Source organism: Hibiscus syriacus, unplaced genomic scaffold (genome assembly GCF_006381635.1).
Source record: "Hibiscus syriacus cultivar Baekdansim isolate YM2019G1 unplaced genomic scaffold, ASM638163v2 tig00110467_pilon, whole genome shotgun sequence".
Classification (NCBI taxonomy): Eukaryota; Viridiplantae; Streptophyta; class Magnoliopsida; order Malvales; family Malvaceae; genus Hibiscus; species Hibiscus syriacus.
The window spans coordinates 435,626-457,231 of NW_024062749.1; the positions used below are offsets into that span (position 1 = coordinate 435,626).

The following is a 21,606-nucleotide window of genomic DNA, read 5'->3' on the forward strand; positions in this document are numbered from 1 at the left end:
TACAAGAGAGAATTAATTTTTCTGGACCTGATAACGAGACCAACGACTAGTTGAAGGTAATATAAAAGGTCCAAAATCATGCTCGTTTCTTCTTCATTTAGGATCACTTGAATTGTTCGACAAATGATAAACTAGCGAAGCGAAAATAACAAATTTGGACTAGAAAGTACAATACAGAAAGATAGGGAAGAAGTTCCTACTCTTAGGATGTGGTACAAGTAATCTCGGTTTCTTTCCATTTATCAATTCACACATGGAATAACTAGTAAATAGCACCATAGAAAATTGAGCCCAAACAACCTATACGGTTGTAGCTTCATATCCTGTTCCGACTCTCCTCTCGATCCTTCTCCTTTTTTCTGTAAAGCTTTTCAAGGACTCGCTTTGCCTCGCACTGTGGGAAGTTATCAAGATCATAGTAATGTGGTGATACATCAACTAACCTGTATTTGTCAAAAGTGTATATGTAAATTAAAGGGCTATCCGAGAAAAAACTTTGCCACTATCTCAGAGTCTCAATTCCATAAAGAAAGTCCATTCATCATGAAGTATGAAGAAACAATTGCATTACTACAAGTCCCGACTATAAGAAAGGACAGACTAACCATTCACCACGAATATCTGTCACAGTACGAATAAAATTCCGGCTTGTCAGCACGTACTCATTGTAGATGACCCACTCTGGCTTGTGATCCAAGCAATTTGACGGATGCAAGTGCACCACCTGCAAAATAAATTGTACATTACAGATTGCTACTTTCCATCGGCGCACCTAAATAGACAAAACTTCACCAAGAAAGAAAGCACGATGAGGAAACAGATAAGACAATATTTATACTCACTGGTTGTCTTTAACTGTCAAGTAGTGCCCTGTACGCTCCAGATGAGCTACCTGCATGAAATACCCAGCAAGCATGGCCTTTCTGATGTTGGCATAGTAGTCACGGCTGTTGAAATCAGTACTGCACAACTTGAGATTAAACCTGGCCATGATGCGCACCAGCTGTTGTCTAACATTATCAGCAGCCTTCAGCGCTCTATGGTTGACGAAATTCTCATAGCACCAAGATTGATCCTCGTCTGCAGTTTCCACAGTTTGCAAGGCTCTTAAATCAAATGTTATCAGAAAATAAAATTGGCTTGTCATTTGGGAAAAAAAAAATGAAGTACTTACTGTTTTGTTTGTAAGCATGGTACACATTCAAAAGTGTGAGATGATCACCATCAATATGTCCAAACCGAGCTTTTGCTTCATCTGCAGCTTTTTGTGCCTCCCTGGGCCGTACAAAGCAATTGGGTACTAAAGAAAGAATTGAGTTATCACAGAAGAGGCCCATGGTAGGTCAGCAGAGGCATACAGGCAAGGCGACACCATTTGCTTCATGAGAGAATACTGAGAAACTGAAACTATCTGCATCAGCACTTGCTTAGAAATCCTATGGTGCATGCCAGCAGGGGCATGGAACCCAGACAAGACAGTTGCTGATGACAACCTAAGACACATTACAGCTTAACTGTATCGATGCATACAAGGATATGCATGTAAACAGTTAAACATCTAGTGTCGTGCACTAGCCAAAGTGCAAACACTATCCACATAGTGACAACTACTTCCTAAGACCTGACTCAACACAAACATAAAGCATGCTAGGAAACAAAGAAATGTACCTGAAAGCATGGCAGCAATTGAAAGAATCTCATTCGAACAGTTGAACTCCGAACTAACTACAAGCATCTTCGACATTTGAGGATCCAAGGGGAATTCACTCATTATCTCTCCCAACTTTGTTAAGTTCCCCTCATCATCCAAAGCTCCCAAGTAATTCAGCACTTCCAATGCCCGCATCAATGTCTCTGGAGCAGGTGGGTCCATAAAATCAAAATGCACCAGATCATCAATTCCCAGTTTCTTCAAGGTGAGAACTGTATTTGCAAGGTTTGACCGTAATATTTCAGGATAGGTTTGTGGCTGCAGATCATTATTAAAACTCTTCTCAGTGTAGAGCCGGAAACATTTGCCAGGTTGAGTTCTTCCAGCACGTCCAGATCTTTGGTGTGCACTCGCCTTTGATATGGGGGATACCAGTAAGGACTCGACACGCACTCGTGGGTTATAAACTTTTTGTTTAGAAAACCCCGGGTCAATAACATAAACAATGCCATCGATAGTCAATGAAGTTTCAGCAATATTTGTAGACACCACAATCTTCCTTCCAGGAGGGCCATCCTCCTTCACAGGAGGCGGAGCAGGCTCAAAAATCTTCTGCTGCATTGCTGGTGGAAGAGTTGAATAAAGAGGAACTACTTTAACAGGACCTACTTGATCCCCCATGTTTCCGATTTCTTTTGTTATTTTACGACAGGCATCTTCTATCTCCTCCTCTCCGGTAAGGAAAACAAGTATATCACCAGGAGGTTCGCACATGTGTATCTGCACAACAGTCCGTATTCCAGCCTCTAAGTAATCCCTTTCAGGTTCCTGAGTATAAAATATCTCCACAGGGTGAAGTCTACCGGGAACTTTCATAAGTGGTGCACCATAAAAATAACCCTGAAACTTTTCGGCCTCTAGTGTTGCACTCATAACAACAAGCTTAAGGTCAGGTCGATTCTTCAAAACTTCTTTTAAAAGCCCAAATAACACATCCGTCGCCAAAGTTCTTTCATGAGCTTCATCGAGAATAATTACTTTATATCGTTCTAAAAGAGGATCAGTCATAGCTTCCCTTAAAAGCATACCATCCGTCAAATACCTGCCAAACCAAAGCAAAAAGATGAACCTCAAAACTCTCTAATTCATATTCATGTCTATTCCAATAATACCAAATATAACATGAGAAGGATAAACTTACTTCAAAACGGTTCTTGCACTACTGCAATCCTCAAATCGAATACTATAACCCACCTCCTCTCCAATAGTTACATCCATTTCTTCAGCAACACGACGCGAAACAGACATCGCAGCCACTCTTCGCGGCTGGGTACAGGCAACCATCATTTTCCTACGTTTATCCGGAGTTTCTATATCAACGGCATCCAATACAAACTGCGGTATCTGCATAAAAAAAACTTTACTGCCTATTTCTTCCCTCAAACAAACATCCCTCAACAATTGTTCATAGATAGTAAATCAAATTATAATTTCAAAAATTTCAGCTGAAGAAAGTCCTAACCTGAGTGGTTTTACCACTACCGGTTTCACCAACTAAGATAAGGGTTTGATTCGCCTTCAACACTTGCAAAAACTCCTCCTTTTGTTGCCAAACGGGGAGGGTTTTCCTCTTCTCCAAGATATCGTAATACCTTTGAGAATAAGGCCTTCCGTTCCACTTGTTGATCGAGTTGTTGGTGTTCATCGCCGCTAAGCCACTTAAACCATTCGATTTCACTATCTTCGCCGATGTCTCGTCCACCACATCGAACAAGCTCACCTTTCTCTTCCTCTCCGTACCCATCCAAAACCCTAGGAATTTGGATTGAGTCGGTTATTGGAAACTCCTCTTTTAAGGAAGGGGAAACGAAAACCCTAGAAACGGGAAAAACAGGTGGGTAAAAGAGGTAGGCTAGGGTACTTTAATATCTGGGTACTTATATTTAATTGTTTTTGAATTTTACGAATATTACCTGTCTGCTGTAAAGATTGACTGAAAGAAGGGGTTGGGACTTTCTAGATTTACTAATTGGCCCCTATTATTGTATTTATTTACTTACAGACCGACAACAAATTCCGCTTCACGTTTCAGTGGTCCAAATTTAATTATGTTTTATTATTTATTTATTTATTTGTAATTGTAGAACTCCTTTTTGGGCCTTTGAGCCCATGTAATTGGAAATTAAGCCAATTGCCCACACTCTTTGTTAATTTGGGCTTCCTATGATACGAGTTCATTAGAAATAAGAAACGGATAAGACTAGTTGATTTTTTTAATAGTATCGGGTGGTTATAAGATAGTATCTCTTCAGAATGTTTTATAGTTTATGACAAACGTATATATTCATGTAAACGTAGTTGCTCGAACACGAGATCTCTAGAAATAACATATTACAATATAGTATATGTTCATAATGTTTCGTACCCTATGATAATATATCTCCTCTGACACATGCTCGAATTCAGTGCCTCTAAAAAGACCAATATTTTTTACAACTAGGATCACTTAATAGGTTCAAAAATTGATATTTAATGGCAATAAATATCTAGTTTAATTATCGATATTGATATATTTATTGATTAATTCAAATCAAATACGGTAGAAAATTTTTATGGGGTAACTCTCTTAATCTAGTTTATTGTGTTTACAATGATAAATTTAAACCCTTAAACTTACTTAAAAAATATAATGTTTCGTCTTATTGAACTAATAATTATTGATTGATAACATGCTTCGTTAGTTTCCTCGACATCACTTGCCCATAATTTCAAATTGTGGTAATAAAATTAAGGGGTTTTTTTTTATGGAAAGCCATTATATATTTGTATAGCCAATGAGCATTAGCACAAATAATTATGTTTTAAATTTTTATCATTAACTGAGATGTTTAATTATAATTTCTTTTCTTAGAATCTATTATATACACAATAAAATTTGATGTCTATAATGATATAATTTTAAAATCTCAATTTGAATATTCAGTTTAACAATAATCAGATATATTTATATTTGATCTTTATGTTATTTTTATGTTATAAACTGTTTGTTATACGCACAATCATGAAACAACATTTCAACAGCAGACAACCATAGTGAATACCAAGTGTTATTAAATGTTACATGTTAGAGGTACATAGGCTGACAAGGATGATAAGTATTATGAAACATAAGTATAAGCTTTTGCTGGCATTGCTTGCTAAATTCTTGCGTCATGGCAGCCATTTCTGAAGCTTTCATGATTCGAGTAATTTTGGACAAATGAGAAACGGTTGTTGGATTGGATTCCATTCCATTGCTAAAACCCGAAACAGGTGCAATACCACCAAATTGGAGAAGTGCAACTGCAAACATAGATGTCTTATGCAGCGATAAAATTGCAATAAATTTGGACAAGATGAAGAACGATGAAGGAATCAAACATCAAAATATTCACCCATTTTCTTGCATTGCATGAGCAACCGAGATGGTTTTTAATTGACTCAAAAAGAGTCTCTGTCCATGTGTTTGGCTTCAGAGGATGATGCTTCATGCTGTACTCTATTTTTCTATGACATGTCTATATGAAGGTATGAACTGCATAAATTCAAGAAGACACAAGTGCATAAACCAATGCAGGTGACTAACAATCTCGAGTTTATTGTTTTCGTATTATAATTATCAATATTTTATTAATTGATTAATCTCGAATTTATTCGGTAAATTACCTAAGAATATCTGATTTATCCCTTTTTGCAAACAGTATATTCTTAACAATGACAAATTCAAATGGCCAGCAAATATAGAACCACAAAGAAACTGTGGGTGTGGGGTAACGATGTTTGAAATAGAAATCCATAAATCTTCAAGATATCGGTATATAAAGAATCATGCGCCCGTACTGTAATGTTTCTAAAAATGACTTTCATTTCCCTGTTACACAATACACTGAATTCACCCAAGCCATTCAATTCAATGAACCAAATCTATGAGATAAATGCAAGAAAAGTAGTAGAGTAATTCAGGAAAATAGTTATAACTGGGTCCAGTAATAACAAGTTAGATAAGAAATCTATTAATTGATTGAGTGATTAAGAATGTCTACATTGTCTCACCTTTCGTAGATTCAAACTCCGATATTTGCTTTGAGATTGTAATATATTTCCACTCAATAAAAAAATTAATTCGATATTCTTCAAGTAAAAACAAACCCTGATATATTTAAGGCCCTAAGCATGTCACAAACGCATTAATTTTCTTTATCGCTAAATTTTTACATTTGAAGGCTCATCGGTTCCTCATTAATGATTATTCACAGAGGAACCCTACCCCTCAAAATCTCTTTTGCAGTACTATCACAGGGAATCAATGCACATTCTTTCACCAACAAAAACAAAGGTATAGGACAAACAATGGGTCAGCAGAATTAAAGAAGAAAGACCCAAATTTCCTTGGAGTATGATCTCCACATATACAAAATTTTACAAAACGAGAAGGAAAAATCTTGCAGGATCAAAAAGTAAAACCATCAAGTTACACTGTTACAGTAATATTCATCAAGATTTTGTAATAAAGGGCGGCGTGTTCCTTTGTAACAAGTAAAATCACCCCCTGTCAGCAAGAAAAGGTTACACACCAGTGAACTAAATGATTTCATCAACACCTCCTTTCATGTACACGTAACCAGTGCTCTGATCTACTCTTCCTTCTGCATATGGGATGGAATAATGTCTTGAAGAAGGCCATGGTCTAAGCAAAGACTGGCCCTCGTGAAGAAAACCGGCGTTAATGGAGGAACCATTACGGCCGAAGTTCAAAGGAGACAAGGCACTACTAAATGGAAGTTGCTGGTGGTGGTGGTAGAAGTGAGATTGATCCCTTTGCATTGACATGCCAAAAACTGCTCCGGCGGAGATGCCTGAGTTGAGATGAGAAACACCGAGACTGGGACGAGGCATGAGTGGGCTGGGGTGAGTGTGTTGGCCTTCGTAGGTGGTTACCACAATGCTTGGATCAGTGAAAGATCTTTCTACCCTCTTTTTCACGTTACAAGAGGTGCTGGTGCAACGATAGTAACTCCTGGGGAAAATAAACAAAGAAAAAGTTAACCCAAAACCCAAATTGGTGACTGATGAGAACATCAGCACAGTGCACAGAGAATGAGGGGGACAAAAGAATGGATTTAAAGTGTGAACATTGAAGTTAGTACCTAGGAAACGGGCTGTTTTTTACAGCTTTTTGGCCGTACTTTCTCCATCTGTACCCATCTTCTAGATGATCAACCTCGCTCTTTGTCATAAACGCAAATCTCGGTTCCCTCTGTCTCTTCTGGTTTGTCTTCTTGGCTTTCAACCTACATCCCAAAAGAAGAAGAAGAAGAGGAAGAAGAAGCAAATATTTCAGCTTAAAATTCACATTGATGTAATAACAGAAATGGGGTTTCCGTTTAACAGTAAGCCGAAGCACAAACTCAAACAAAACTTAAGAGAAGGGTAAAGTTACTGTTTCTTGGTTTTTTGCTGGTCTTCTTCTTGGTCTTCGACTTTAACAGGTTCGTCGTTAGCGGCCTCATTTGATGCTGATGAAATTGAGGAAGAGTTGGGCGTTGCAGGCAGATTAAAAGCGTCCGGTGATTCGATCTTCATTGGAGGTTCGGTTACGAGAGGCGGCACATGCTGTGCGATATCGAATAAAGGATGACTGGTGAAGTCTTGGGCGCCCAGCAACTCCATGAACCCTAATGGAAACTTGTCTCCTTCCCTACTCGAATCGAATATGCTTTCTAATGGGGAATTATTCGCTAAAAACGATGAGTTACCCAACACATCTTCCATTTTAAACCCTCCTTTCTCTCCAGGAATGTGTGTGTGTATGTTGAATCAGAAACAACAATTTCTTTTCATCAAACAACTACGAGCGGCTTTGTTTAGTGAGAGAGAAAGCAGGGTAGTGTAGATTTGATCTGATTTATAAGGTAGGTGAAAGAGAGGGGGGAGTTTTAGGCTTAGAAGGAAATCAGATATTTGGACGAAGTGTGAAGAAAAATCCAATATGATGAAATATTAAATTATTTAAATAATGTCGAGTGTTTAAATATTAATAATTGTGAATGGAATAATTTAGATGGAAAGAATGTCTCATAGTAAATCTTAATAAAATTTTATATGAATTATTCAATCATAATACAAATAATTAATTGAAAGAGAGAGATGGAAGCGTTGGGAAAATGACATCAATACAAGTCATGGATATTATTATTATTACTGATGTTATTGTCGTTATTATTATTATGTTTTTAGTAATGAAAATTTTGCTATATTTTATTTAATTAAATTTATATATAATTTGGTTTTTATAAACGAAAACAAATAGCATGAGGAGAAAATCTTTTTTAAATTAAATTTGATTTTAAACGATTATAAATTTAGTTAAAATTTTTATAATTCTCGACTATTAATAATTTAGAAAATATTTTACCGACAAATGTGATTCAAAATTTTTATACGGACATTCAACAGCGTCGGTTTTCATTCAATGTCGACACTTCCATTTTCATACGTAGAAGTTTGATGTGAAAGCGGTTCTGTCTCACGCCAAGATTGTCGTGGCGTAAACCACCAAGACCCGTTGGCTTCTGCCTTTTGGTGGCGTTTTTGGGTGCATAAAAAAAATTAAATCCAAATCTTTTAAATATATAATAAAAAGTTCTGAGATCTAATGATGTAAAGGAAAGCATATCAATTTTTTAATATAATTATTAATATTTAATCATTTGATTGATTAATTTAGATTAAATATTATAAAAATTTAACATAAGAAAATTTTTTAATTCAATTTTTTTATTTATAAAATCAAAATTCAAATTTTTAACTAAATAAAAGTTCAATAATTGATTCGTAAAATCAACTAACAGTCTATAAACTAACATTCTTATATACGTGTATGTATACATGTGTGCGTGTAAGAAAATAATTCCAAAGCCATATAAAAACAAAGAAACAAATATTAAAAATGGGCAAGTGGCAACGTGGATAAAAGAAAGTAAAATTCGTTTAAGAAAGGATAAGGTGACGTATATATTAATGAAATTTAATAATGTATTAGGGTAATGATTAATTAATAAAGTGAAAGGGACTTAATTTGTCTTATAATCAAAACGATATATAATGTAGGGACGACGTTGTATTATTGAAGTAAATTACATTATAATAATTAATTCATTTGCATTATTACCTTTAACATCAAAACCCATTCCTTCCCCTTATATATATATATATATAACATTATACGGTCTATGTATACTATACTTTTATATTTTTATTTTTTAATAGTTTACTGACACACTCATACACTATCAAAAGCATGCAAATTTATCGAATATCTTGGTTGATAATATAAGATTCATACAAAAATTAAATACTTATTAAATCCTAAACTTTAAATTGAGAGAAAATAAGAACATGTAGGGGCATCGCTCCCTTGGTTAAATAGGTAAATTTTATTTTCAGTTCATAAATATTAAAAAGTTAATTTAAGTCTTTTAGATTTAAGGAAAATACTGTATTTTTAGATTTTTAATTTAAACACATTTAAATTAAATATTTAACTTTCAACTTTTAGATTTAGTTTTAATTTGTGTTAAAGTTGAGATTGATAAAATTTGTAATCTGAATTTTATATGGTTCGACTAAAAAAAATTTCACGATACATCTCATTGGTGAATAACTAAATTAGGAGGAAAATAGAAATACGTAATTAAAACGTATGATCGTTAGATGGATGACTGGAAATAGATGTATGAGATTAACTCATTGTTTTTTTATAGTGATATATTCTTATTTCCTAATATTAATCTCACACATCTATTTTCACTTATTCAACGATCATAAACCTACTTGTGTAAAACAAAAAAAAGTTTTACCCAATGTAATTAGATCATATTCTATCATCAAATGTACTTTTATGAAATCCTCTTTGTATTTATTGTCAACATAGTGTAAGAATTTTTATTCATATTTTTTTATTTAAAACTTTTTAGATATTTTTTTTAATAATTTACATGTACTTTTATTTTTTAACCATTATTTATTATAACATTATAAAAGTTAACCATAAACATAATTTATTTTAAAAACCTGATCAATTTATCTAATCTTAAACCTTAAACTCACATCGACACGACCTGTAAACATATATTTCCCAGGAACAATTGCAAGGAACCTTAACTTAGATGCATTGAATATTTTTGCATAAATGTTCACAATATTCACTTGTTCAAGTCGGTGATAATGGCTACCTTTAGTTTTGCAACGAAAATCCCAATGAAAAGAGAAAAAGAAACTGCCAATAAAGAGGAAGAAGATGACGGAAATTACCACTTTTTTTCTTCTTCTTTCTTTTCTGGCTTTAGTTTATGGGGATCGGTGTGGGAATATTAACTACAATCTAATGCACGTGTGGTTGTGTAGCATGAATGATCTCCATCCATCCCACCGCACGATGACATATTTAACGTGTAAGCTCGACTTACCTTTGCATGCTTTCGATAATTATGTTTCTATCCTTTTAAGGTAACCCTTATTTTTAGCCTTTTATTTTCACCCCCGCATCTTTAATTTTTAATAATTTATTTATTAATTAGTTAATTTAAATTAAATATTATAAAAAATAATTTATAAGAGTAATTGTTTTAATTAAATTTATTTTATTTGTAATTATATATTTAAATTATATTTGAAAAAATGTAGATAATAATAAAATTATATTTTGACTCCTTAAATGATATACTCGATTAACATACCTCGTAAAATTAATTACTAATAAATATTTACGAATATGTATATCCAGAAATCCAAAACTCAAAATTTTGTCCTTGTCGTAGCTTCACTTGATTCCATGTCAATTATTTTGTGAAAGTTTAGAAGAGGATTAAGCTTAATTATTTAGCTTTGCTCATCGATTATATATGTACAATATATATAGTAAGAGACGGAGGATGATGGGTCCAAGTGGATTGGTTTTCCAAAATTTTTGAAAAGTAGTATTTGATTTTTTATTTTAAAAATTTAATTTTTTTTCTTATGAAATTTTCATAAAATTTAAATTTTTTGAACATTTTAATTTTTATTTCAATAAATTTAAAAGCTTTCATTAAGTATTATTTTTTAAAATTAGTTTAAACTTTTTAATTTTTTTATAAATTACTCAGTTATGATTTTTATTTAAATTTATTTATTAAAAAATAACAAAAAGGAAAAGACAACAAATTAGCAGAAACTAGATTTGTCTTGTGAAATTCAAACCAAAGACAATAAGGCAATAAAATCAACGTTGAGTTGCTCACTTATTAAGTGAAAAAGTAAAGTTTAAACCTAAGAAGGCCCACTTTATTCGGCTCGGCTGTCCCCATTTGAGGCGCACGATCGTTGGGGCCTTTAGCTTCACACGTGTTATTCGGCTACGGGCTTTACCTTTTGTGGTTGATCCAACGGGTGAGATTTTTGTGTAGATGATGACATCAGGAAGCGCACGTGCCATTGATTGTGCCGTGAGTCTGGCGCTTTTTTCTCTCTCCAGCACAATCTTCAATAACGTTAATAAGATTTGGGACAATTTCAATCGGACCGGGTTTTTTTTAATTTTTTTATAAACTCATAAAATATTTATTTCTATTTTTTTCATCGAAATGATTCTTTATAAAAACATATTTTTTTTATATTTTTATTAACTATTAATAAATCAAGTGTATTATAAAAATGGTGATCATTAATTTCACCAATCAAGTTCAGAAATAATGCTTAGCTTGACATCTTTGTGATTAAAAATAAACTGCTTTGGAGAAATAAAAAGTGGAGCAATAATACGCGGCTTTGGAATATATTGGAGTTTGCTTCCGATACACGCTCTATACATCTTTGTTTTTATCATATCCAATGGCTAGTGGGAAGCATTTTTCACTCTGAATTAATTGGATAATAGTTAAAATTGATCTTTTTCACGTAAAGATAGTTTGACTGGTGTTTCCTCCTTCGATACGTTTGGGAGCTCAAGAAAGATACAAAATATTTATACACAAAATATTCCCAAAAGTTTTTAATTAATTAAAGTTGTTTTGTATTGTTGTGCCAAGGCGCCATCTTCCTTCCGTTGCCAGCCTAGTTTCTGGACTGAAAGTTAGGATGACAAACGAGTATAATTTCGTAGATTTCGTACCATATTTGTTCTAATTGAGACAGAGATGAATATAATGTTAGTAGATAACGGGTGTGTGTGGATTTATAAAGCGATACCTGTCGGGTAGTGGGCGGCTGATGGATTAGAGACCTTATCCACCCCGCATCCTCCTGTCCACTAAATACCTATTAAATTTTGGAACATTATAAATTTAGGTATAATCTTAGGGTTTGTCATTTATGTGTGTCAAAGAACAAAAATATTGTGTTTGTCATTTATGTTTCTAGGCTTTAATTATGTCTTTTATTATGGTGTTTTATGTACTTTAAGATCTATGTTAATATTTAACTCAGATAATCATTGGTTTATTTTATTATGTTTCTTAATGAACGTGTTTGTTTTATGTTTGTTGCTTATTTATAACTTAAGATTGATGTCAGGCGGGTCTAGCCGGGTACGTCTCCAGTTGGATAGTAGGTGTAGAGATGGATTTGAGAAAGTACTCGCGTGGACGGGTGTGGATTTGAAAAATTTTACCCGTCATGGATGGTGAACGGGTGGTGGATTTAAAAATATTAGATGTGTATAGGGATGAGAAAGGGGTTATCCGCACCCAACCCGTCCGTTTGCTATCCCTACTGAAAGCCCAATCCACTTCTCTAAACTCTTCCTAATTCTTTCCCTAATTTTATACATTACCAAGGAAAGTGTATACAATTTTTAATGGATAGGGTCAGATTGATTTTATTCAAATCAAAAGCTTAATTGAGTGGCGCACATGGCATGGCCAAATTCAAAGTATGCTAAAAATGTTCATTAGAGGGATGAGACAAATATCCAAAATTTATTGTGTTTTGTTGAATGAAATATTGTAGATGGAATCGGAATATCAATCTTTCTTTCTTCTGCTGTCTCCTCCTTGCCGTCTGTCTGCATGTGTAATGTGTCGGTCCACGCCAGAGATAAGACAAATGGGGTCCAATGATGTATCAAGTTTTCGACTGTCGGCAAATAAAACAACATGGGCAAATTTTCTGATGTTTGCAGCAGTAACACTAATTTCTTGCCTTCAGTTACTCATTCATGCTTGCACAAAATTTGGACACAAATCAGTAATCAGAGAGTCATTGCTGTTGCAAACGACAACTATTTTCATTTTAATTCTTCATATGTAAGCAATTTATAGTGTAAATGTGTATACTTTTGGTCAGGAAGAAATTTTCTGATGATGCTTGCAGCATCACCACTAATTTCTTGCCTTTAGTTACTCACACATTCATAAGAATCTGTAGTTGATGAGTTGTTGAAAGAGATTTCACTAGCTTTGCCCTTATAACCATAGGTGTTGCATCATGTATGATATAAAAAGAAAATCCCCCAAAATAGATGAAACAGAGTTGTTAGTAAATAAATTGGTTCATTCTTATGAGAAAAAAATATAAATACAAAACAATAAATAAAGTATTTTCTTTTGTAATGTATGATTCAAAATAACTACAAACTATAAAACAAAATCAAAGTATGTACCTCTTTAAGAAATTTTCTATCAAAGGAAGCACAATTACTCTTCAAGACAGGAAGAGGACCATTTCAATAGAGTTGTAAGTCCATTACTCTAAATTTCGATCTATATAACAATCAACTCAAAATAAAAACTCAATCAGTGAATGCAGATAACGACTTCTAAGTTATAACGCAGGAGATAGCAAGTTTAAGAGGCTCGAGAATACAAAACAATAAATAAAGTATTTTCTTTTGTAATGTATGATTCAAAATAACTACAAACTATAAAACAAAATCAAAGTATGTACCTCTTTAAGAAATTTTCTATCAAAGGAAGCACAATTACTCTTCAAGACAAGGAAGAGAGGACCAATTTCAATAGAGTTGTAAGTCCATATTACTCTAAATTTCGATCTATATAACAATCAACTCGAAATAAAAACTCAATCAGTGAATGCAGATAAACGACTTCTAAGTTATAACGCAGGAGTTAGCAAGTTTAAGAGGCTCGAGATGGACTTCAAAAACTCAATCCACTAAAGGATCCTGTTTCAACAACATACAAGTCTGCGAATTTCTATTTTTTTGTTAATGTTTTTGAGACAAGAATTGGCCTCATGAAACATTAATTGTGGGTTCTGATGATACCCCTTGTCAATAAGGCATTCTACTGCATCAATGCACACTTTCCCAGCGTTCATCTAGATCTTCCTCCTAGAGTTGTTCAAGGTTTATTACCCTCGAAATAACCGGGAGATAACCCTAACATAACAGAAGCAGAAAGACTTGTGTCATTATCTTAAACACTAGGAAAGGAGAAGCAAAGGTGAGATTGGATCCGTACCGATAAATCGTTCTGCAAGTACTAGTTCTCATTCAAGGTACTAAATCCAATGGATTTTCCATCCTAACAAGGCCAGCAGAAAATCCTGAAGATTTCATGACATTGTCTTTCCCAATGCAGGCCAACAAGATTTTGAGGCATTACATGGCTAGGATGAATGAATGAATGCAATTATAACGAACAACTACTCCTTTTGTCTTATCTCAGCTTTTCAAAGAATGGGGTGTTTCATGATAAGATCTAATTGATGAAGATAAATATCAAAGCTTTTCAACAAGTAAATGTAATTAATCAAGTATGGTGTTCTGTTGTCTATTACTACTACTAATAGAAAAAAAAAGTCTAATCAGTAATTCATTCTCCAATTACCATTTATTTTATACCTTTACCCTTCCATTAATAGTTAGATTAAAGTTCCTTTTCCACACATTAACAAACCAAATCCTGGAATAATTACTCAAAACAAAGTCATGATCTCATCAAATAAAATTACTCAAATTTAATCTACAATTTTGACATCACCATTACCTTCAAATCTAGAGGATTTTTTTCTTCCTTAACTCACCGGGCGTCAAGCAACCTTGATAATAACAGTTTGCATTTTCCCCCTTTTCCCAAAATTATAGATCAAATTTGGCAATTCCTTTGTGACCAAAAAGGAAATACAGCAACTTGAAGAAACGATGTGGAATGAATGAAAATACAGATTACGAGTTTGTGCGTGAATCTAACATGAAACCAAAAACACTTCTCCAGATTTTTCCCCTTTTGTGGCTTACAGTTTTATTAGATTCATGCACAAACCTGAAATATGCCTCTTCTTTTTAATTTACCCGACAGAGAGGGAGGAGGGGAGATAGAGGTTTATGTTTATTTCTACTGGTGGAAACTGAATTGATTTGGGGTGGGATCTTAAAGCTGGGAAAGATGGATTTTGATAAACCCTAATTTTAATGGCTCAGATATGACGGCAACGCGACATGTGATGGATCATCGGATCGTTAAGTTTTGGCTTTACTGAAGACAGCAAAAGGTGCCGTGAGGTTAGAAGAACTAGGGGAAAAGTTAATACTATATATTGATAATTCTATTTTATCAAAGATATATATCTCGAGAGTTAGCGATTAAAAAGTATTTTGAATATATATATATATATAGTATTTTATATTATTAAAAGAAAATATTTATATTTTAATAATTATTTATGAGAACTAAGACATGTTATATGATTGTAATATATTTGTCATCTAAAAGTAATTTTGAAGTAATCCTAAAAACTCTAAATTATTAACTCGTTACACTTCCAAATTTTACACACAACAAGAACCTCCATAAATATCTAAAGTTCTGCTTTAAATTGAATGAGAATTTATATCCTTCGAGAAATTTATTTTTAAATATTTTATATTAAATCTTACCACCGTCACTCTTGGTGGACAATTTATAAATTCCTATATAAATCTCAGTTGAATTTTAAGTATACCATAATCCTGAACTAAGGGAGTCACCCTGACCTCAACTTTTTTATATCAAAAAAATATTTTATATTAAATTTATATTTTTTAAAAAAATCATAAATTTTTAGGGTGTCATATGACAATGGCTCCGCGAGTGATCCTGTAACGTCCTTATCAACACCATCATATGTTGTCATCTCTTTATAAATATCAACATCCTATTCGTATTGATTTCACACTAGACTATCAAAGATAATTGTTATTTTTATAATTATTAATATTTAATTTATTAATCAATAAATTTAATCTAAATTATTTTATTCATAAAGGCTCAACTAAACATTTAAATGATTCTCTCAATTTTCTAAACGTTTCCCTTTTGAATTTATCATATCTTTCGAGCCTGACTCATTTTACTCTTTGTCGGTAACCTTAAACCCAATCAAAGGAGAAAATAAACGGTTCGAGCCCAAGAATCCCCGACGCTTGGGCTGCTTATAGACCATGCATCTTAAAATTTTATATCCTGTTCATAATTTAATTTCCAAAACTATGTATGGTCACGACGAATGCATCCATGCATGCACTTGAGAAGAAGAACATGATGATGGCGTTATAGGATAAGTTTCTGAACAGTCAAAGTGTCGGTAGATTTATTAATTTATTCGAAGCCTTGAATAACGGTTATTTATGGTTGCTAGTTAAATTGCAGTTGGTCATCTAACACGACGTTCCCTTCCATATAGTACACTCTTCTAACATTGGACCGACCAAAAAGAAGTGGAAGGATAAACCATTAAAATCTGCCCAAACGCGTTTTCGTAAGCAATTGACTCGTGATCTTGCTTTTGCACGATCCGTTGGAATCTGCTGTTCCTTCTTCAAAGAAGATTGATGAAGCCGACAGCTTTGGATTTTGTGATCGCTGGCCACATTGAGTTTCTTCCACTGGCGAAGCAGTTGTTTAACAGTTTGTTCCAATGAAAACGACGGCTAAAGGACATCTGTAATTCAATCCAACGGCTCTTTTCTGGCAATTTTGGAAGGTTTCTCCAAGGGATTTTTTTCTTGAACAGCTTTCGGTTTCCTGACTTTATCGGACATGTTAAGAGCTACTTGGCGAATTCTGGATATATCTAACATTATATAAAATCTAATAAACACAATAATAAATATTAAGATTTATCAATATTATGTTAATGAATATATTGTTTATTTTACGGTATCAAAATTTAAAATTTTTATATGTAAATTTTGATGATTAATTTATTAAATTTAAATTAAATTGATTGAATGTGTAAAATTAGAGACTGAATCTATTATCATATAAATTTTAAAATATTACGTCAGCTAGCCATCATTGATTTAACAATAGGTAGCATGATTGAAAAAAAAGTAAAGTTTAGTGATTTAATTTATTAAAAAAAATCCCATAGTTTAATGACCAATAGAATAATTTACCCCTACTTTTAATTTAGGGATTTGGGAGGGGATTATGTATAATTTAGGGATTTGAGATGGGTTAGAAGACTTGAACCAATTGTGATAACTACCTAATAAAATGTTAAACGATAACAACCGTTAATGTCATCTTTAAAAAAAGTTGGCCATACTTCTTTTCATTCAACCAATTATTTATCCGGTTGTCTCGTCCACCAGATTGCTTCAGCTACAAGGCAATGCCATCGATTTGCCCTATGTTACAAGATATGAACAACTACACATTTCTACTATAATGTTAAATTATTAGTAGTGGCTGACACATAAATTTATATTAAGAAAATAAATTTAAAATATTTTATGAACAACTCCTTGTCTGTTTACGACATTAATGTAACTGTAATAGCGGCTTTTATGGTACAATTACAGTTAGAAACATCTTTGTGAAAGATTGTTGCATGTTCCACGTACATAGACTTGGATATTATTATTTTGAATAATAAGAAAGGAATGAACAAATACATCCTTTAGATGAGTTCAAATCTAAACAACAATCCAAAAACGTAATTTAAAAGAAAAAATTCACATAAGAAATTCCATCGGCTTCTTCAATCCAAGGAAGATCGAGCTTCAGCTTGCCGTCGGCTGACCAAACGGGAGCCGCCTCAGCACCGTTCACGAAACAGGTCTTTGGAGCAACATTAGAATAGGCTAGGAAGTTCCCGCCACCTTTGATTTTGATCCTGGCAGCTGGGGCTGCTCCGGCCTCATTGTAGTCCACTTCTTGAATTGTGCCTCCCGAATTAAACATGTTGGTTAGACCAATAGGGGAGAATTTAGCAGTAGGACCGAGGTTTTTCAATGGCACGAAGCTGAAAATCTCAAATGAAGATGGTTGGACGGTGACTTGAATTGGATCAGATTTCGGTGTCACCAAGAGAATAGTTTCAGTTTGGTCTAGGTAGACCACATACTCTTCAGCCTCACCCATAGCAGCAGCTTCTTTGCATTGGTCCCATTCGATATCGGTGACATGCACAGAACCGGAGATGGGCTTGTAGCACTGTGGATAGCCGATGATCCTCCGCAGGTTACCATCCCATCCGGCTCCTTGGCAGTTGAAAGCTGCAACAACACCTCCATACTGCACGGACAGAGGATTTTGAGATCATATACACACACACATATATACAACCAAGTAGCTTGATGTACAAGAAAAAAATTGACAACAGTGGAGGTACCTTATTGAAATTCCATAGCTTGAGGAGGGATTTGTTGTCAAATAAAGGGTTCACAAAAAGACTGTCTCTAGTAGGGAGGGCAAAGCGCTTGCACCTGGGGATGGTGCCATCAGGGTACACAAGCTTCTTAATAAGGTCAAAATCATGGCCGCCAAGGGAGTCGCTAATGTAGACCGGTCCACCACAAATTGCCCTGGATCCAGCATGGTATTTGGCGCAAACATGGTCTGACTGGAACATGTCCCAATCAGGTTGTATGATCTCACCCATCCACAAACTGTTATAAGCACAGTGAACCATATGAACACCTTGCAACCAGAAAACTCCGTTCGGATCGCCGTTCGGATCTTGGAACCAGAAATCATCACCTGTTGTTTAAAACAATTAAAATCAAAACATGTTTTAGTATAGGTTATTGTAATTGGTTGGAATCAAAGATATGTATTGTGTTTCTTACCTACTCTGCCCATGGATATTTGCTTTGTCCCCAAGAAGAAAAAGTCATTGCATTGTTGCATGCTGGAGATGATCCCGGTCCCTTTGAAGTTCTTTGACAACGATTTTGACAACCCGTTGTAGTAAGCCTTGGCTAGGTTAACCCTGCCTCCATATTCTTCGGATACATATTCGAGAGTCTAAATCGAAAAACATGAACATATAGAATAATTACAATGTTCAAGCAAACATATAATTTAGTACTACTTTGAGTTTTTAAGATTACTTACGTGAATGACATCAACTTTGACTCCTGTAATACCCGATTTAGCAAGGTGAGAATGCATGGAGTCATAGAAGTCATCAGCTTGACTTGGATGAACTAGTCCAATACCTCCTTCAACGATTTTATCGACCGCCAAATCTGGCATCGTCCCAGCAAGACCGAGAGAGACATGGCAGGGAACTATTTTGCAATCGAGATGAGTTGCACCAGGTCTTACACCACCCCAAGCACCACAAAGAGCATGCCACACCCAGATGTCGTCTAAACCTTTGAATTGGGTTCGCAAATCCTTTGTAAAAGCTTTCATACCATAGTCATCAGCGTTGCAGCCACTGCTTTCATGGTTTCCATTCAAAAGACTACTTCCTTCTCCTTTGAACATATCATCCAATTCTTGTTTCAGCTTGTTGATCGCGGCTTCGATTTCGGAAACATCAGTGGCGCTGGATTGGAGGGCCTTGTCATGAGCCTTGACAGCATGTTCGACTTCAATGGCCTTTGTGATCAGCATCTTGGACTTGTGTGGGTTGTACGAAAAGGCATTGGGACCCAAGAAGGAGCCTCCCTTATATTTTCTAAACTTCTCACCCTCTTCAAACCTGTAAAGCCTGGCAGTCATCTGTTCCCCTCCAAGAACAAGGTTTTTCGCATCCTGGTTCGGGTCATCGGTATCATTATTGATACTTTGCCAGCCATCATCGATGATGATAAACCTCGGTTGGACACCAGCATCGACGAACTCTTTCACACCCTGCCATACACCAGCGGGTTCTACGGTCAAGTAAAACGCATCCCAAGTGCACCAACCAAATTTGTCAACAATAGAAGGAAGGCTCTTCTCTTCCAAGAGCTTAAAGGTATTAAGATGAACCCTAATAGCGCTAAAAGCTTCCTTCATCAAGTTGAAAGGGTTATCAGACACATGAACATAGGCTATTGAGTTGAAAAAACATAACTTGACTTGACTAGAGCCACTCTCCGCGAAGATCATGACATGACCATCTTTGCCAGGCCTAAGAGCAGACCGGAAACCGCCTTCGATGATCGGTATGATCATGGCATAAGACTTTATTTCAGGGATATCTAAGACTACCCATTGTGTTTCCATCTGCAAATCAGACCCTGAAGTCCCCACCCATTGTGTGGACCACCATGTTTTGAACCTAAACACACTCAGAAAGTCCCTATCAGTGAATTTACCCAGAGAGTTCAACATACTATCAGATGGCTCGTCATTGGTGAACCCTAGGAACCCACCTCTTTGAGCCATAACCTGGACTCGTTGAACCAGAGGAATAGGTGCATCGGACTCCAAGGCGTTACAGACCGAGGAAAATGGTGTGAAAGTGACATTGGTAGGAACATCATGCAGTAAAGGAAAGCCGTTGACACTCAACTTTCCATCACACAAATCAAAGCACTTCTCTAAACTACTAGACCGGGGAAGATTGGTGGTGGAACTAACAGGGTTGTTTGGTGGTGCCATGAAAAAAACAAAGTGCTGGAAACTCTCAAAAGATTGATGAAACTTGAGTTTTGGATGTCAATGTAGGGAACACGAGACCGACTTTAAAAACACGAAGTGACAACTTTTTTTTGGAATCTGAATCCCCAAGAGATTTTAGTTACTTCAAATCAAGGCTAATTACACTGTGAAACGAATAAGGAAGGCGAGAGATTCACGAAGGAAATATGCAAATATAAGGAACAGATTACAAAGAACTGTTTATGGCAGTTGATGAACTGAAATGAAAGATCTTTCTTTAGAAGAGATTTGTGGCGAGATGGTTTAAGCTATGCACGTATATATAGACAATATATCAAGTTATCTAGGTATAAAAAAGAATGTCGGGACATTTGAGGGATGAGAATGATACATAGATGTATGTATGTATGTATGCTAATGTATGACTGGAAACTTCTATAAGCACTAGACTTTCAACTTTGTGAAATATTTATTTATGTAGTTGGAGGCAAGGCTGTCCCTTGCTGATGCAGAAATGAAGAAATAGTAGGTGGGAAACTTCGTGCATTTTTTGGCTGATTCAGCTTCGAATAAGAGTTTTTAATCTGATGGGTTCATAATATTTAATAAATCATTAACATATGTAAAGTAGTTTAATTTTTATATTTTTTTTATAAGAAATGTATTATCATTTGACTTATTTAAGATATAAAAAAATACAAATATATAAAATTTGAAAGCATTTTAATATTATAATATTTTGTGGTTGGGGCTCATTGGCCATACGGCCATTCAACTTATTTTCTTGAAGAAATTGATTTATCTGTTTAGTGTTTTATTATTGGTAGGCAATTTCCAGAGAAGGAGCTTTCTGGACATATTTGTGGGCAACCTTAGTCATGGCTAAAGGCTAAAGCCAATTATGATAGTCGTAATTACTGCTTAACAAAGTAAACAAACAGTAAAAAGTGCACATCATGTGTAAGATATTAAAAGATGTGAATTTAAAAAGATTATATTAAAAATTATAAGAATTTAAAAAATTTATCCTTCAACTTTTTTGACCAAAAAAATTATCCTTCAATTTATTTATCTTTGATTTTGTGAATTATTATGTTACCAAAATTGATACAT

At 34.6% G+C, this 21,606-nt stretch overlaps 2 protein-coding genes and 1 pseudogene across 7 annotated transcripts; all 3 read right to left on the reverse strand.

Annotated features, from left to right (window-relative positions):
• Positions 1-59: 59 nt before the first annotated feature.
• Positions 60-3,539, reverse strand: LOC120127378 (probable pre-mRNA-splicing factor ATP-dependent RNA helicase DEAH2). Of its 6 annotated transcripts, none has more exons than XM_039145293.1 (7): positions 3,174-3,537; positions 2,853-3,055; positions 1,669-2,753; positions 1,175-1,300; positions 845-1,080; positions 606-727; positions 60-443 (listed from the first exon to the last, which is right to left on the reverse strand). In XM_039145293.1, the coding sequence occupies exons 1-7, from the start codon at positions 3,453-3,455 to the stop codon at positions 317-319; spliced, it is 2,181 nt and encodes a 726-aa protein (XP_039001224.1). In that variant the 5' UTR covers positions 3,456-3,537; the 3' UTR covers positions 60-316. The 6 variants fall into 6 exon arrangements, with proteins under 6 accessions (XP_039001224.1, XP_039001225.1, XP_039001226.1 ...); XM_039145294.1 differs by having other exon boundaries at positions 606-724; positions 842-1,080; XM_039145295.1 differs by lacking the exon at positions 60-443 and having other exon boundaries at positions 623-724; positions 839-1,080; positions 3,174-3,539.
• A 2,431-nt stretch (positions 3,540-5,970) lies between these two features.
• Positions 5,971-7,554, reverse strand: LOC120127263 (annotated as a pseudogene).
• A 9,985-nt stretch (positions 7,555-17,539) lies between these two features.
• On the reverse strand, positions 17,540-20,746 carry LOC120127231 (stachyose synthase-like). The gene is made up of 4 exons (XM_039145187.1): positions 19,012-20,746; positions 18,744-18,921; positions 18,287-18,654; positions 17,540-18,189 (listed from the first exon to the last, which is right to left on the reverse strand). The coding sequence occupies exons 1-4, from the start codon at positions 20,491-20,493 to the stop codon at positions 17,614-17,616; spliced, it is 2,604 nt and encodes an 867-aa protein (XP_039001118.1). The 5' UTR covers positions 20,494-20,746; the 3' UTR covers positions 17,540-17,613.
• Positions 20,747-21,606: the final 860 nt, after the last annotated feature.

Bases quoted from the DNA above. Each gene is read 5' to 3' on its own strand.
- LOC120127378 (XM_039145293.1), bottom strand. From the start codon at position 3,455: ATGGGTACGGAGAGGAAGAGAAAGGTGAGCTTGTTCGATGTGGTGGAC. The intron at 3,056-3,173 runs GTTAGGACTTTC...TTTTTTATGCAG, and splicing joins GTAGTGGTAAAACCACTCAG to ATACCGCAGTTTGTATTGGA. The intron at 728-844 runs CAGTGAGTATAA...CAATTTATTTTG, and splicing joins ACTTGACAGTTAAAGACAAC to CAGGTGGTGCACTTGCATCC.
- LOC120127231 (XM_039145187.1), bottom strand. From the start codon at position 20,493: ATGGCACCACCAAACAACCCTGTTAGTTCCACCACCAATCTTCCCCGG. The intron at 18,922-19,011 runs GTAAGTAATCTT...TTTTCGATTTAG, and splicing joins TCAAAGTTGATGTCATTCAC to ACTCTCGAATATGTATCCGA. The intron at 18,655-18,743 runs GTAAGAAACACA...TTTAAACAACAG, and splicing joins AATATCCATGGGCAGAGTAG to GTGATGATTTCTGGTTCCAA.